Source organism: Natrix helvetica (genome assembly GCF_964273705.1).
Source record: "Natrix helvetica genome assembly, chromosome: 4".
Classification (NCBI taxonomy): domain Eukaryota; kingdom Metazoa; phylum Chordata; class Lepidosauria; order Squamata; family Natricidae; genus Natrix; species Natrix helvetica.
In genome coordinates, this window is record NC_138550.1 from 17,685,383 (window position 1) to 17,703,649 (window position 18,267).

Consider the following 18,267-nt stretch of genomic DNA (forward strand, 5'->3'; position numbering starts at 1 on the left):
GTAGTTTTGGCATATTTTGTCCAATATTTAAAACAGTGCAGTGGCAATCCATTTTTAAATCATGTCATTAATCTCTTAATTGAGAAATGGCTTTTTTTCAAATCAACGTAGGTTGCCTATGTCCTATCCCACCAATCAAGAGGTGTATTGATACAACCTCATGATTCATGATTCATTTAAAAGACCTTTAAATTACTTCCCAAGGTCATAAATAATGTGTATCCCATACTTATGGATTGGAGAAGGAGTTGCATATGTGAATTTCATTTTTTTGTCAAAGATCTAAAGGCAAACTTCGTCCTACTCAGATGTGACTTGCAGCAAACGAGTGCCATCTAGTGGTTTTGCCAATTGTTTTATTATGTTGCTACTTTTTAAACAAGATACTGAGCTCTTTGCCTCATTAACATACCTTGTGAGCTGGAGATTTCAGCTGCTTTTCGTTTGTTTTTTTAAAAAAAACAGGCTATCATAATTGCTTTCAGAGTTAGTGAAGATGCAAATAATCTGGAAAATAGAGTTCATGTGGAGTACTTCTAAATGAAGCAGAAACACTATAATGCAGAAATCAACATTATGTCAGTGGGGGAAACAATTTTATTTTATTATTTTATTTTAGTATGTATTTGCTTTAATGTGTTGTGAGCCAAAAATGTCATTTCATGTATCTAGACAAATTAAAAAGAAATAGAGGCTCTGCAGATGTTGAGAGGTTTAATTTTTTTAATGAATTCTCCCAAAATTGTTCAACTATTGGTTTATATTGAATGATGATCATACAGATTTTAACAATAAAACATGATGGTTTAGTTTCACTATAACTTGTTAGTGAATTCAGACTTTCCCCAGCTAACTAACGGACCAGCACAATTATTGATGGCCTGAATACAGTGTTGCTTAAATTGTTGACTCAATTTCACATCGTTATTTCAATGTGTTATATTTTTGTGCCTTCACTGCCTCTCTGGATGTAGAGATGGAAGTGTGGTCATTTTAGAGGAAAGAACTGGTTTTATTCTTAGTAATCTTGCAGGACAGGGCCAAAATCAGTAGATTGAATTTTCAGGAAGTGGATTCGGGCTAGATAGCATGATGTTTTTCTTGGCAGTAATTGGTGTCAACAAATGAGGTAAGTTGCCTCATAAAATGATATAGGCTAAAGCCTTCTGGATAGCCATCTGTCCAGAAGGCTTCAGCAGATCCTGCACTGAACAGCGGGTTGGAGTAGCTGACCAGGAAGATAGAACATGCAATAATAGCGTTAGAAGGGACCTTGGAGATCTTCTAGTCCAAATCCCTGCTCAAGCAGGACACCCTATACCATTTCAGATAAATGGCTGTCCAGTCTCTCTAATGATGGAGCACCCACAACTTCTGAAGGCAAGCTGTTCCATTGATTGATTGCTGTCAACATTAGGAAATTTCTCCTTAATTCTATGTTGCTTCTCTCCTTGATTAGTTTCCATTCATTGTTTCTCATTTTGCTCTTTGATACTTTGGAAAATAGTTTGACCTCCTCGCTTTTATAGGACTGTCTCGTCTCAAATATTGGAATTTCTCCTAGTCCTTCTTTTCATTAGACCAGACATACCCAATTCCTGTAACCGTTCTTCTATGTTTTAGTCTGCAACCCCCTAATCATTATGATAATTTTCAACTCTAGGATTCTAAGGAAAGAATGTAGACAAATCAATGTCAAACTTCTTTATTTTGTAACTGCTTTTTTTTTTGTCTTCAGCACAGTTTCTTTTTCTCAAGCCTACTGCCAAAGACACATGTTCAAAGATCTTAGGACATTTAAACAATGTCCCTTATTCTAAGCATTGCCTACTCACTTATTGTAAACTCTGCTTTTGCAACCATCTACCTACATCCGTTGTATCTTTTAAGAGCTTTGATGTTCTAAATTGTTCTTATTGGCTTGCTTATTATGTTTTATTGTGGAAAGGGAGAAATGTGCCTTTTAAAAAAAAGCCTATTAGGACTAGGAAATTGGAAGGAAAAAAACGCACAGTTTTTGCGTTTGGTAACTTTCCTGAAAAGCCTGCTAAGCAAAGGAATAGTTTTTGCATTTGACAGTATGAAAGCTCATTAGCACAGCAGTACTCTCTATAATAGACCCAAAAAGTACATCCTCTTTTGCAAAAATATTGCACTGTAACCAACTTTACTTGCTTTATTTTAACCTTGGGACTAAACTCCAGGACACAGGGAAATTCAGAATATTTGAAATGGGCATTCTATGTCTCAGGATACTTCTTCAGCATTGGAGAGGGATACAGCTGCTGAATATTCATGGATTTACGTGAGGTCACTATGTCACTATGGTTTTAATACTGCATCCTGAGTGTGTTTTCTCCTCTCTTAAAGATGAGAGTAAGGAGTAACTGATCTTTCTGTTTAAAGCTTCATCCTGAGCATGACAATAAATCTCTCTCTAGGAATGCAAACACACAAACATGAATTTAGCTGCAGAAGATTCAAGGACGAAGCTCACACAAATAAGTTGCTTTTACTGAAGGCATGAAAATTGCTCTTAGGACAAAGAAGACCAGCTGGGGTAGAATCTCACCAGTTTAAATGTCAGCTCTGGGATTTAAATCTATTATCAGTTTATCCAACCTACTTGGCAATTGACATTTTACTGCCTGGGTCTTAGCCTTGACTTTTGAAAGCATCTGCACAGCGTTTTGATAACAGTCTCAGACACCTTGCGTCTATGGAGTTTCTCAACCATTTCAGGTCATTGTTATCTCAAAGGTGTTTCAAAAGGCAACCTTGAGGAATATGTTTCACTTCTCACCAAAAACGCTTCTTTGGTTCTGACTGAACGGTGGGAGGGGGAAGAACGGAAGGATTTATAAAAGGAATATTAATCCTTCCTTTCCCTCCACCACCACCATTGTTCTCACCTAGGCTTCCCAGGAGCATGAAGCAAACTCTTTGTCCCGACAAAAATCCCTTTTATTAATTTACTGTGAACTCTGCTCATTCACATACAGCAAAGTCTTTCAAGGGAGGATTTATAGTCACAGACTTTATCTGGCTTGGAGAGCTGACAGGCCGATATCTGCAAAACTTGGCAAGGAGTCTCGGAGAGTCACAAACCAATTAAGTGAACGAATGGTCTCCTGCAAACTCCACTCCCCTTTCGCTCCTCTTTTATTTCCTCTTGGAAGGGTCATTCATCATCCACTTGTGGCCTTAGTCCCAAGTTGACCCCTGTTCTTTAGCTGTTCCCTTCGTCACACTGGGAACAGGCTCCAGCTTTTCATCTGCCTGACTGATGTCTGACTCTGAAGGCATCTGATAACTGGCATACGTCCCTGGCCCCCTCTCTGTCTCTGACATAGAGCCCTCATCAGGGCCTTCCCCAGACTCCAGGATTGGCCAATGTTCCTCCCCAACCTCCGCACTGTCCGAATCTGCTGCCAGCTCTGCTGGCTGCTGGCTGCTGGTGGGCCACAACAACCATTTAGTCAGAACTGAAGAAGCTTCTTGGATGAGAAGCAGAATGTATTTATTCCTTAAGGAAAAAACAAAGTCCTGTTGCCTTTTGCAATAGAACCTTGGCGATCTCAGATTCCTTATTTCTGACTTTGCCTGCTTCAGACTCTATATTATGCCTGAAACATTTTAAGCCCAGTTGTACATCGCTGCTGTATACATCAGACAGCAATATCTCTAGAGCCTGATGGTTGAATATGTCTTCCTGTTGCTAAACAAAGCAATTCCACTGGCTTTTTCATTGTCCTGTAATAAAACATGGTAATAGGGTTCATTGATCCAAAGCCTTAGGACAGTCTGTTTTGTTCCAGTTTCCCCAAGCAAAGGTTTTTGTATCTCCCACCACCACCACCACCATATTTGAAAGTGCAATTTCTTTGAAAAGATAGAAACAGGTTCAGAAAAATCAGAACCTTCTTGTAAGTGCAATTTATGTTCGTTTATTCCACCCAGGGACTGATTTCATCACACACACACAAAGCTATTTCTCAATTTTAAAGTTGGCCATTCTGTTACCTTGTGAAACTTTTGCCATTTTTAAGAAGATGCTTTCTCAGCTACTCAACCTTGTCTGAATTTATGCCCATCTGTTGTTCAATTTCTCAATTTCCTGGCAGAAAATCACTTTTTTCAGATCCATCTCCAAAGCTCATTTGCTGGTGGGAATCAAATTAGAGTTAATTGTCCTGTAAATCTGTCCTCCTAGAAAGTGGCCTTCTGGTCCTTCAGGATACTTATTTCTTTCTAAGTCATTTCCATAAATAATTTGCTAACACCTATCAATTAGTTGATGCCTTTCTGCCTCAGTTTATCTACACACAGAATTATCAGCAATTACTTAGGTGACCTTTTGTTTCATCTACATTTGCGAAGGCATAATGGAAATATTATTCACTAATTTTGCATTGAAAAAATGTAAGTAAAAATTTATACTGAGATATGGTGCATAAGCGTTTGATCCCCTAATGTGGATTTGAAAAACATCTCCCTGTTGTTAGTTGTGAAGTCATGTCCGACCCATCACAACCCCATGGGCAACTTTCCTCCAGGCCTTCCTGTCCTCTACCATCCTCTGGAGTCCATTTAAGCTCACACCTACTCCTTCAGTGACTCCATCCAGCCACCTCATTCTCTGTCGTCCCCTTCTTTTGCCCCCAATCTTTCCCAGCATTAGGCTCTTCTCCAGTGACTCCTTCCTTCTCATTAGGTGGCCAAAGAATTTAAGTTTCTTTTTCAAGATCTGGCCTTCTAAACAGCAGTCAGGGTTGATCTCCTCTAGGATTGACTGGTTTGATCGCCTTGCAGTCCAAGAGACTAGCAGGAATTGTGGGTACTTTATCACTGCAGTTTTTTTAAGAAGACTGGACAGTCACTTGTCTTAAATGGTATAAGGTGTCCTACTTGAGCAGTGAGTTGGACTAGGAGACTCCAAAGTCCCTTCCAACCCTTCCAGAAGATTGATCTTCTCTAAAGGATATTTATGATCTACCCCCGATAGTGCACCAAGATCAAGACAGAAGTATAGGTTTTCGGTACCAATTCCTACCTTAAGTGTCCACATGTAGAGAGACACAATCAGGATAGATTGTTCAGATATTTAAATCTTGACAAGAGGTTATAAAAACTTTCATAGTGAATGCAGGCACACTCATTTTTAAAACTTGATTATGAAAAGCATAAATCAAAAAGAGCACAGTATCATAGGGGGGATCAGGAAAATTATGTTTTCTAATACATTTTTCATACACTCTACAGAACTGCATGTGATAGTTGGAATAGAATGGAATGGAATAGGAATAGGAATAGGAATGGAATGGAATAGAATTTTTTATTGGCCAAGTATGATTGGACACACAAGGAATTTGTCTTTGGTGCATATGCTCTCTGTGTACATAAAAAAAGATATATTCTTCACAAATCATAAGATACAATACTTAATGATAGGGTACAAATAAGCAATCAAATCATACTAGGAAGCAATCAATATAAATCGTAAGGATACAAGCAACAAAGTTACAGTCATACAGTCATAAGCGAGAGGTGATGGGTGATAGGAACCATGAGAAGGTTAATAGTAATGCAGACTTAGTGAATAGTTTGACAGTGGTGAGGGAAATATTTATTTAGCATAGTGATGGTGTTCGGGGGAGAAATTGTTCTTGCGTCTAGTTGTTCTGGTATGCAGTGCTCTATAGCATCATTTTGAGGGTAGGAGTTGAAATAATTTAGGATGTGAGGGGTAGATGTAGATATTTTTACAGCTCTCTTTTTGACTTGTGCAGTATACAGGCCCTCAATGGAAGGCTGGTTGGTAACAGTTGTTTTTTTCTGCAGTTCTGATTATCCTCTGAAGTCTGTGTCTGTCTTGTTGGTTTGCAGACCCAAACCAGACAGTTATAGAGGTGCAGATGACAGAATCAATAATTCCTCTGTAGAACTGAATCAGCAGCTCCTTGGGCAGTTTGAGCCTCCTGAGCTCAACATTCTTTCTGCGCCAAAAATAAATAATTATTTGTTGTGCTGCTGCATTTGAGACAAAACCATACATCTTCCAATGTGGCTTGCCCTGCTGGTTTCCTTCTACTCGTCACTCCTGCTTTCCCTCCTAGAGAAAAAATCTCAGTGTCAATTGCCCCTTATAGTGAACCTCTAGAACCCCTTCTATCACGAAGTATTTTTCTAAAGACATGCTTCAGTGCTACTGCAGCTGTACTGAACATTTGCCAGTGCTCGGTGAATCGTCTTTTTTTTCCCCCTTCTTCCCTGCTCAGAGGCTCTTAAAATATTTTGTGGATTGCTTTGTGGAAGATTTATCCTTGCTTCAGGTGCTGCATAGAAATTTCGTATTTTAGAAATGTATATTGCTGATCTTCTTTTTTGCTGCAATATTGGCACTCCAGTCCCATTTTTTAAAAAAAATTGTTATACCCTTTAACAGTGTCAGGAATTATGTTGCTAGATTTTTTCTGAGCTACGTTTTGGGGCTGCAAACGTTCCATTACCATATTATAAAAGCATCTCTGCAGAAAATAGGGAAACCTATGCTGTTTTTCCTCTGGGTCGCTCCAGAATTCTATCAAAGAATCCTCCATATCATAATCATTATTTATTATGAGGAGCCATAGCTTTCAGAAAAAAGTTTACCTTAAACATGGGCAAACAGGCAAAGTTAACTGAGAAAAATGTTTTGCGCTACCAAGGGAATGCACTATTTTGAGCAAGATATGAACACTTGACTTAAAGAGATATCCATCTTGATTTGCTTCTGCATTTAAAAGATGCTTACATCCTTACAAAACCATACACCCTCAGGGCAGTCTGCAACCAATATATTTTAAAGAGATACCTTTTTAAAAAATGAAATGATAGAATTTATTGGAAAGGAAAAGCCAAGTCATCCAATTCAATTTCCTTTCCACTACAAGATTTACACTGTAAATTCTGTTTCTTCTTCTCAAAGAGCATGGGGAATATGACTACGAACTCTTGAGTTGCAAACAGTTCACAACTGCCATATGGCAGCAGAGAGATAAAGAGAAATCTAATTCATTTTTACCATCTAGTAGTTGTCTGCAATTTATCAGCTCCTGTTTGGAAGCCTTTGTGGGGATTTTTTAATCTACCGAATTACAGAATCACAGAACTCAAAGTGATCTCGAAGGTCAAAATGTACTCCAATCCTCTGCTTAACACAGGATATGTTAAAACCTTTTGACAAGAGATTATCCGGCCTCTGTTTGAAGATTTCCAGTGAATGGGAACATACCACTTCATAAGGCTTCCTCGTATTATTCCTCAAAATATTTAACCTGATTTTACTTCTCAACCTTTCGGTCCATTGGTTCTTTCCTTCCACAACAATATAGAAGCACTTCTCTGTCTGACAAGCCTCTAGAGATAATTGAATATTACTATTATATCTTCCCTCAGTCTTCTGTTTGGCAAGCTAAGTTTACCTAATTCCTTTGAGCATTCCTTATAAGACTTGCTTTCCTGTCCACTTAGAATAGAATGGAATGGAATAGAATGGAATAGAATAGAATTCTTTATTGGCCAAGTGCGATTGGACACACAAGGAATTTGTCTTTGGTACATATGCTCTCAGTGTACATGAGGAGAATAAAAATACATTCATCAAGAATAAAAAGATACAACACTTAGTGATAGTCTAGGTTATTAATAAACTGACAAATCGTACTAGGAAACAATAAAAACAATATAAATTGAAAGAATCAAGCAACATGGTTATAGTCATAAGTGGGGAGAGAAGGATACTAGGAAGATAAATACTTGGTAGCTCTCTTCTGACCTTCCTCTAGGACAATAGTTTATAGAAACTGATGCAATGTTGTAAGTAACACTTGACTAAGTAGAGTGGATTATATATGTCCCTTAATGAAACTGAAAATAGCATTTGACTTTTTAACGATTTCATTGTTGCTCCTGTTGAGCTTGTGATGTACTAAATATTCAGATCTTTTCTCTATATACTATAATCAGGTCTCCACATCCTTTATTTTTGCCCTTTGTTTTCTCCCAGATACAGGAGAAATGCATTTCGCGCAGTGTTACATTCTATCTTGTTCATTTTGGCTCATTGCTCCATTTCTAGAATTACTGTAAATCTTTTCTTTGTCTTCTAAAGTGTTAGTCACTCCTCAGTCCCATTATCTATAAGAATGTTGATCAACCCAAGGCCTGGGATTAAGCCTCATAACATCTCATTTTATACAATTTTCTAGGCAGATCTGAAACCACTCTTTAGTGCTTAAGACTGGGAAAGATCATTTAGCCAAATGAATCCATCTTTTTATTGTCTACCCTGCAACTTATTATGTTATTAATGAGACACTTGGTTGAATACTTTGTTGAAGTTAGGGGATATATCAAGAGCATTCTCCCTCTCCCTCCCTCCCTCCCTCCCCTCCTCTCTCTCCCCTCCCTCCCTCCCTCTCTCTGAGAAAGAAGGAAGGAAAGACTGAGACTGAATCAGAAAGAGAAATGGGTTAGTTTAGAAAGCCAGTGCATATTCTCATATTTTCATATCCATTATTTAAGCATTCAAATGTTTTAACTATCTTTGTAATTTTGATGAAGCTGTACAATAGTGTCAATATATTATAAGTAACAACTATACCTTTGAATAGTATACAGTTCATTGCTTTCTCTTTTCTACCCCATTTTTCTACAGATTGTGAGTGTTGGAAAACATGTTAAAGGCTACCATTACATTCTTGCAAATCTGGTAAGAATCCTTTTTTATAGGTCATTTAATGCCAAGCTAGTTAAATGATAAATGACCACAGGAAAGGGAAATATGGTGTTGATTTATTGATGAAAATTGAAATCTCATTGTTGGTTTTGAGCTGGCTTCATCTAATATAGTGCTAATACATTAAAACCATGTTTTGGTTTTGTTGTTTCTGTTTAACCTTTTCTCCCTGAAACTCTCTTTAATCACTAGTCCTTGTGACCGTATCTCAAGGAAAGGGGATGCACATTCCTTCCATCCAATGATGATGGTGGAAATACACAAGTTTGCAATGAGTGCTACAATGCAATTTACCCACACTCCTTCCTTTGTACCTGTATAGTCCATGTGCAAAAGGAGCAGGGTTTGCATTATAATGGTCCATCAGCCATCCTGTTAATTTTGATATGAATGTAGGAGATGACCAGACTGAGCCTGAGAGTGGGGTCAAACATACTTTCAGTCATGAGTCCCTAAGCACCCACAAGAATTCTAAGCCCAGCCCACCTTCAATGCCTTCTTATCTCTCGCTTATTGCCCTTGAGCCATTAGTAGTTCAGATTCTTGCAGAGACTTAAACTTGCAATAAATCTTTATACACATTTGAACTGCCTGGATTTCCTGATTTCACCAATGTTTGACAATGTGTACTCTGATGAGTGAATGTGTGTGTGTGTGCGCGCGCACTGATATAACATTTAGGTTTTATGTAAATCATATACCACCTTGAATATATCTGTATAAATGTTACATAAATGCAAGAGCAATTCAATTAATTTTAATTATAATAATAAACTTCCCCGATCTCTTAAGAGTTCTTACCATAACAAAATATCGCATCCCATATCAGAGGAAAAAGACCCTGTTTCTTCAATACTCTCTATAGAAATGGCCAATTTTTCCTGCAAAAAGCAAAAGTGAATATGTTACAATTATTTGCTACTGCAAAATACATAATTTATATGCCGCATTTCATTTTAAGGAACTATTTTTTTTAAAAAAAATCAAAAAATAAAAGTAATAGAAAATTATTGAACTTACTCTCAAGTTATTTTGAAAAAAAAACAATATTAAATAAAGGTGATATATTAAATAAATAGATAGGAAACAAATAAATAGAAATAAATAGAAAACATACTATTCTGCAGTTTCCCAAAAAAACATCTCCATAATAATTAGTGGGGGGGGGACACACCTGTTCTCTGATTTTTTTTCACTTTTATAGTTTTATAGTGGATATCTTTAAATCAAACTCATTATATGAATGAGTTACTCCCTATATCAACACAATATATAATTAGAGAATAAGAAAAAATGAATGGTAGGATCAGTAAGGAGAATTAGTAACACTTTTTGACTTGTCCCAATTACTGACAATGTTACTATTTTATATGTGATGCATTTTTAAATGTGATACTAATAATTAAAAAGTTATTGTTGGTGTGTTGATAGATGCCAAAATCATTGTATCTCGCTGTGGGAGAGGGTTTTTCCCCTTCTTTATCATACTGCCCCTAAAAAAATAAGAAGATACATAGCAGTAATGTTGACATTGTTTACACAATGTTAACTTGATTATGCAAATTTATTTATTTATTTATTTCTTAGATTTTTAGACCGCCCCTCTCCCAAAAAGGGACTCGGGGCAGTGTACAGTCAATACAATAAAACCAGTCATAAAATTAAATACATTTAAGCTACATTTAAGATACATTTGGAGGGGAGATAGGCTGTACTAAGAAATAAATAATTCTAATCCTAAAAACATCACAATTAAAACCCCAAACCCTAAAATAAAATAAATCCCTGGGAGGTAAAACTAAGAAAGTGCCAGGCCAGCTGATTGAAACAGGTGAGTCTTTAACTTTTGCCGGAAGGAACGGAGGTCGGTGGTAGTTCGAATGTCTGGGGGGAGGTCATTCCAGAGGGTTGGGCCCATCACAGAGAAGGATCTACTCCTAGGTGTCGCCCGCTGGCATTGCCTAGCAGACGGCACCAGGAGGAGCCCCTCCCTGTGTGAGCGGATAGGTCGCAGGGACGTATGTGGAAGGATGCGATCCTGCAGATAACTAGGTCCTCTGCCATGGAGCGCTTTAAAGATGGTGATCAATACCTTGAAACGCACCCGAAAGGCCACAGGTAGCCAGTGCAGCTCGCGCAGGAGAGGTGTTACGTGGGAGTAACGTGTACTTCCCATAATAACCCGCGCGGCTGCGTTCTGAACTAGCTGCAGTCTCTGGATGCGTCCCAAGGGAAGCCCCATGTAGAGGCTAATCAAATTAGTGAAGAAAAATTTGTAAAAAAAAGCTATTAGATGTTTTCTGCAGCTATTAGTATAAGATATGGTGTATCTTATTTATTATTTTTTCCACTGTGGGCTCATTTTAAAATGTTTATACTTAAGTAGATAGTTGTAGCATAATAATTTTATTTTTATTGGTAATTGATTGGGATGCGGTGGTTCAGTGGCTAAAGCACTGAGCTTGTCAATCAGAAAGGTTGACAGTTTGGGGGTTCGAATCCCTAGCGCCACATAACAGAGTGCGCTCCCATTTCTTGTCCCAGTTTCTGCCAACCTAGCAGTTCAAAAGCACATAAAAAATGCAAGTAGAAAAATAGAAACCACATTTTGTGGGAAGGTAACAGCGTTCCGTGTATCTTTGGCGTTTAGTCATGCCGGCCATATGACCACGGAGACGTCTTCAAGCAGCACTGGTTTTTTGGCTTTGAAACGGAGATGAGCACCACCCCCTAGAGTCAGGAACAACTAGCACATATGTGCAAGAGGAACCTTTACCTTATTGGTAATTGTAATACTGCTGGGATGGAATGAGACTGGTTACAATGAAAAAAGCCAGTTATTGAGTATCAGACACAACCAAAAAAAAAAACCCAAACCCTGTCCATATTATGCCACAAAACTATTTTTCATCCTTTGAGTGGTTCGCTTCACTCCCATTAAACCAGGATACTAGCCTACAGCAAGAAATTGATGTATACCAGGCATACCTGTCACCATGATTGTGACAAGAATGGGAGAAGGGCTGAGCACCATATTCTGTCCCATTTTCAAGCCTGAGAATTCCACGATCAGAAAAGAAATGCCACAAAAGTTTTTGCAGTGCCTGTGGGAGAATATATGAGTACTGTACAAACTTTTCTCTCCATCTTTAGAGGAAAGATCTAAGAAAGATGTCACGGCCTCTGGGATGCCTTTAAGGGAAAAAGAGAAGCAATAAAACGAGTTATTTTCAATAGCCTGTGTTAAATATGAGTCAATGTGGAAGCAGCTCTAGAATTATACCAGGGTACAATTACACAAAGTATACATAAATACATGTGTTATATTGTATTAGAAAATGGAACAGTTGTATTCATTTTAAACACTCCTGAGGGTCAAATTACTTTTTAACTTAACCGTTGTAATGACTAATACCAGTGAAAAAGTTTTAATAATGCACTGTGATGGAAATTTATTTTTAACAGGGATTCAAAGATATTTCCCTGGACAGATTTATGCACGGAGGAGCCAATATCACAGGGTTTCAATTAGTGGACTTCAATACACCTATGGTTGCTAAACTCATGCAACGGTGGAAGAAACTGGACCAGAGGGAATACCCAGGATCAGAAACTCCCCCTAAGGTTCTATTCTACGTTAAAATCTGAAAACACCTTTCATATACTGTATTTTTCGGAGTATAAGACGCACCTTTTCCCACCAAAAAAGAGGGGGGAAATCTTGGTGCATCTTATACACTGAATACATTTTTGGCGTCCTGAAACCCCACCCCTTCACAAAAATAGACATGCAGATGATTTGAGAGGCCTGCAAAGTGCTCCTGGGGGCTGGAGAGGGCAAAAACGAACAAAAAAACAGACCATTTTTTGCTCGTTTTTGCGCCCCCCCCAGGAGCACTCTACAAGCCTCCTAAACGCTATGCATGCCCTTTTTATGGCATAAAATGGGCCACTTTTTGCTCTTTTTTGGCCCCGTAGCCCCCAGGAGCACTCTACAAGCTTCCTAAAGGCTATGATGCCCCTTTTTTGGGCAGAAAACGGATGAAAAATGAGCTGTTTTTTGCTTGTTTCCCCCCCCCCCCCTGCCCCCAGGAGCACTTTTCAGGCCTCTCAAACTCTCTGCATGTCCCGTTTTTCACAAAAAAAAAAATGAGGCCTGTGGAGGGTTTGGGAGGTCTGCAGAGTGCAAAAACCTTTTTGTTAAATTTACCTCTTCAAAATCTTGGTGCATCTTATACTCTGAAAAATATGGTAGCTTGACTTCAACCATACTGCAGTTATAAGTAACTGCCTAATATGATGAAGATCTCTTAACTATTCTGTGTTGTCTTCATACTTTGTTTTTCCCCAGCCTGGGACTTTTATCTTGCTGTTGACCAAACTGAAAGCACTGAGATAAATATAATTTGGATGGTAATATTAGTCTTAGTTCTTCTGGGTATAGATGTGATGGAGCTTAAGGAACAATGTCTTGGATAATCATTCTAAGGCGTGGTTACAGGGACTGGTTCATTCCACATTATATCCAGAATGATCTCATTCGTCACTTGGAGGTTGAATCATAATAAGAAACAAATGATGATGTTACATAGATGGGTAATGAAAAGTCTGCAAACAAATGACCAAGCTTAGCTTAGCTTAGAGAACATCAAGGAGTCCACAGTTCAACCCTGAATTACAGATATTACCTCGGTTGTCCTCTTTTGAGATAGAGTGAAACAACTCTTTCCAGTTATGGTGAGACTTATTTAGTATTCATTAGTGAACTGAGTTTAAAAGAATTTTGTATGTATTGTTCCCTATGGGCTATTTAATTAAGAATTCCCAAATATCTTATTTCTTTATATTTATTCTGATTTTTTTTTACTTTATCCATTCCTAGTTAGTTCTTTATGCAGCTTTTATCAGTTTTGTTACGTCCAAAATCAATTATTTCAACTTTGAGAGGTTTTCTGTTCTCATGGGCAGGCCATAAAGTCATATTACTGGCTTTGCCTTCGTGAGAGGATTGGTTCTTTCCTCTTGGATTCAATCTTATCTGAACAAAAGTACATTTTATGGGAAGTCCAACTTTCCATTTTATTCCAGTTCTTTTGCAATTCCTAAAGTAACCTCATACAATATAACTTCAGAATTAAATTTCGTATTAATGTCCCAAGAATGTGGTGATCTTATCATTCTTGTTTACTAAGAAATCCTTCTCAGCTTGCTGAACTAATGCTTGCCAATTGAGGAATCAAAGGTTTAATAGATATATTTTTGAACATAATTGTAACACGAGGTGTAATTGATGTACAATTTTTTCCGATCTGATTAGTATACCTCTGCTCTAACTTATGATGGAGTACTTGTGATGGCTGAGACTTTCCGAAATCTTCGAAAGCAGAAAATAGATATTTCTCGAAGAGGAAATGCTGGGGATTGTCTTGCAAATCCAGCTGCGCCATGGAGCCAAGGAATTGACATGGAAAGGACATTGAAGCAGGTATGGTTCTTATAAGATTTACATCTGCTTGGTTTTTGTGGCAGCTGCTATGTTGGAAAGTATCACAAACATTTAAACTGCCATACAGTTATTGGATTACTGCAGGGATGGCAAACTCAAGGCCCAGGGGATGGATCCAGCCCGCGGGATGCTTAGATCTGGTCCGCAGTGCCTCTGCCAGTGAAAACAGAGCTCAGGAGGGCCATGAGCTCTGCTTTCACTGGAAAAAGGTTGCAGGAAGCCATTGCAGCCAAAAACGGAACTCAGGAGCCTGTTTTTGCTGGCAGAGTGCTTGGGCCACCACAAGTGCCCCTGACATGAGTGATGTCGAGCTGACCATGCCCACCCTGGCCCCCGGAGTTCAAATACAACCCTGATGCAGCCCTCAATGAAATCGAGTTTGACACCCTTGGATTAGTGTGTTACATTTTAATTAATTAATGAAATAAATTAACAACAGTTCGTTTAATGACCATTTGAAGTTACAATGGCACTGGAAAAAAATGACCTATTTTTCACACGACTGTTGCAGCATCTCCCCGGTCACATGATCAAGCTTTGGATTGTTATTTTTTCCCCATCTCCTGTGTTTTAAAGCTTGGAGACTAGCAAACTGAACAGGGCCGCCTTTTGGTGAGATGAGCAGAAAAAAAATAATAATAAATAAAATAAATAAACATATGAGCCATGGCGGCGCAGTGGTTAGAGTGCAGTACGGTAGGCTACTTCTGCTGCCTGCTGGCTGCCTGCCATTTGGCAGTTTGAATCTCACCAGGCTCAAGGTTGACTCAGCCTTCCATCCTTCCAAGGTCTGTAAAATTAGGACCCAGATTGTTTGGGGGCAATAGGCTGACTCTGTAAACCACTTAGAGAGGGCTGTAAAGCACTGTGAAGCGGTATATAAGTCTAAGTGCTATTGCTATATTTCCACCACCGATACAAACAGTGTGAAATATAGGGGACTGGCAGCACCAATGGATAAAAGCATAATGCAGCACAAACTGCAATCCTTTTGTGCGCTGTTGCTTTTCTCATTTTGACAAAAGGGTCAGTTCTTGCAGCTGCCCCTGTTCATGCTGTATTTGTCATTCAGATGAAAGTTACTGGAGCGCAAAGATTGTTAGTTCTGCTCCGTATGTTGGTTTCACATGAAATGGAAGATTCATTCTCAGGTATAGAAACCCGCGGTATGATTGTTCCAGTTATGCCTACTCATCTCAACCCTATTTGAGGAATTCTCATGAGGGAAAATCTGAATGGGACTGATTTGTATATATCCTTGAACTTCTCAAGGAAGTGGGGAATATAAATCTGAGTAAAAAAGATAGGATAACGTTTTCTTGGACTGGACAACATTAATCCATTCCATGTTGAACAGAAGCCAGGGTTCCCCCCTCCCCCCCCAAAGTTATGAGGTAAAAAAGTTATTTATTGCCAAGAGAGATGAATGCAGAAAACCTACATGAGCTAATTTCACATCACAATAATAAAAGAAAATGAAAAATTTATATTTTTGTCTACAAATTATTTTATGTTTTTCAATGTGCATGTCAAATGCATCTTGAAGATCTATTTAACTTTGATAGCTTTGATTTAACTCCTTATAACTCAGAATTCCAAATAACCTCTCAGTCTTTCTGCTTTATTACATCGTTTAAGAAATGAAATAAAACAGAGGAATGTTTCAACTGATGGAAAGGATCGCCGTACCCTGATGAAATAGAGGCTTAAAGGTTTCCCGATCCAGACTGAGGGTTTTTAGTCTTTCTTTTCCCAGAGAACTGGTTAGGTCTAGGAAAAGAAAAAGTTTTTAAAAAAAACCATGAAGACACTGTAAAAAATTCATTTTCTTGAGAAATTTTTCATATTGTTCTCGTCCGTATGATGTAGAAATCAAGCACTATATTGTCAAATATTGTAGACAACTGAGTGCTTAGAACAATGAGATGGTTATCCCACTGTATTATAAAAGTGGTTAGAATATTTCTATTTAAAAAAAATTACAAATATTTGGGCATTTGGCGCTTTCTGTTTTAGTCTTTAGTCTTTACGTACAGAAACTGCTAGGGAGTGGTGCCAGAAATTTGCTATTGAATTTTCATCCTGAGACACTCTAAAAGTGATTTTAAAAATTAGCCACGTATAATCCATGGGCTATGTACTGACCATTCCTCACTTCCACCATTTCAAGGACAGAAGACCTGAAATAAAGCTTACATTTACATTTGAGGCTTTGGATTCAATCTACCTTCAGATTCTAGAATGGGGTGGGATGAGGTGGATATTCCCTTATAAAGTTTTGTTGAAGAACAAAATGGTAAAACACCAAAAGCAACAGAGATGTCTAAGCTCTTCTTTCACCCTTATTAAAACTTTGGAGAGGATCTAGGGGTAGAAAAATGAATCTGTGTAAACAATTAAAATGTCCCTCAATTAACAATCCTGTGAAAAAGGTTTTACTTCTATATGAGATCTTGTGATGAATAAGTACTTTTATCACTAACCCATATTTCAATTTTATGTCCAATTTGAAGGTTCGAATACAAGGATTGACTGGAAATGTTCAGTTTGACCACTATGGTCGCCGAGTCAACTATTCAATGGATGTATTTGAACTGAAGAGCACAGGCCCTCGAAAGGTGTGTTCTGAGTCTTCATTATTTGTTTAGTTCATCCCTAGGTGTCTGTGTGTCCATAGAAATTGTTAATAGAACTCAGTTTAGCCAATAAATCCAATTATGTTTGCAGCACCAACCATTTTATTACCCGGATTTTAATAATACTCTATTATTAGGATATAAGCATGCAATTTTTCATATGACAAGACACATAGTATTTCTCTGTCATAAGGGCAGAGACCTTTGTTTGCTGGGCTTTTGGTTTTCATAACAATGGAGAAAAAAGCAAGGTTCGAGTTAGGACAGTGGTGGGTTGCAGGCGGTACGACCCAGTACGGGCGTACCGGAGCCTGCCCGGAGCACCAGGTACCATTCCGGTACGGTGCTCCGGAGGGCCCGCCCTCCCGCCTGCCCGCACTCCTTATCTGTCTTTAAAGTCTTTGGTGTTTCCACGCACGTGCATGGCGTGTACAGCGCATGTGCAACGCTCTGCCGAGCAGCTGGAGCGTCGCGAAGGCGCCCCTGGATGGTAAGAGTTTGGTCCGTGTGGACGATGCCGGGCCCATTCCAACCGTACCAGTTGGAACGTGATCTGGAACCCACCACTGAGTCAGGAATACAAAGAAAAATAAAGGAACATGGAAGTTAAATACCTGGTTAGGTTGTCCTCATTACTGTGCAAAACACTTTAGGACCATTCAGATGTTTCAATGGACTGATTTCCTTTATTATTATTATTATTATTATTTAATATGAGGTTCCAGAACAAGAGATCTGGATTATTAAGAGTATTTGCTCTCCTGTTTCATTTGTAATTAGAGTTCAGTAAGAGGAGACAGACATAATGTCTTGACTGTATGCTTACAGAGATTCTGTCAGACCTGGAAGCCATTTTTTACATTTGGGCCATCAGGCCTGCCACATTTTCTACTGTGGGAAAATGGGAGGGGGGATGATACAGAGTGTGGGTGATATATAGCCATAATAACATTCTTTCTTAGAAAGTCAAGGCCACCTTGCCCTGCAGCTGCGATGAGCTGACTGGGAGGCATCTCCAATTTTGGATGGTGCCTGATTGAATTATGTGACGGACATATGGGTGCTGGGTAGGGACTTGAACTTTTCTTTGGGTAGGGAAAACCTGGAAACTTTCAGGTTAGGGTTTTCCCAGATGTGCCAATATGACATCTCTAATAAAATGAAACTTTAGGGAAACTCAAGCCTTGGAAATTTTTTTTTCATTGGTGTTACTTGGAACCCTGACATTAACCCAAATCTGAAAGTTCCCAGGTTTTCTCTACCTGAAAACTTCCCCAAAACAAGGTTTTGTTTATTTGTATCTCACCTTTATTATTTTTACAATAAATCAAGACAGTGAACATATC

At 38.5% G+C, this 18,267-nt stretch overlaps 1 protein-coding gene across 14 annotated transcripts in view; it reads left to right on the forward strand.

Annotated features, from left to right (window-relative positions):
• The window catches only part of GRIA4 (glutamate ionotropic receptor AMPA type subunit 4), a 313,150-nt gene that overhangs the window by 219,638 nt on the left and 75,245 nt on the right, over positions 1-18,267 (forward strand). For all 14 annotated transcript variants that reach the window (XR_014175400.1, XR_014175401.1, XR_014175402.1 and 11 more), the window contains 4 exons: positions 8,699-8,752; positions 12,245-12,403; positions 14,097-14,264; positions 16,799-16,903. Coding sequence is in view for 11 of the 14 variants with exons in the window: in XM_081953278.1 (XP_081809404.1) it covers positions 8,699-8,752; positions 12,245-12,403; positions 14,097-14,264; positions 16,799-16,903 (486 nt within the window). In the remaining 3 variants the exon portion in view is untranslated. The remainder of the gene's footprint in view (positions 1-8,698; positions 8,753-12,244; positions 12,404-14,096; positions 14,265-16,798; positions 16,904-18,267) is intronic.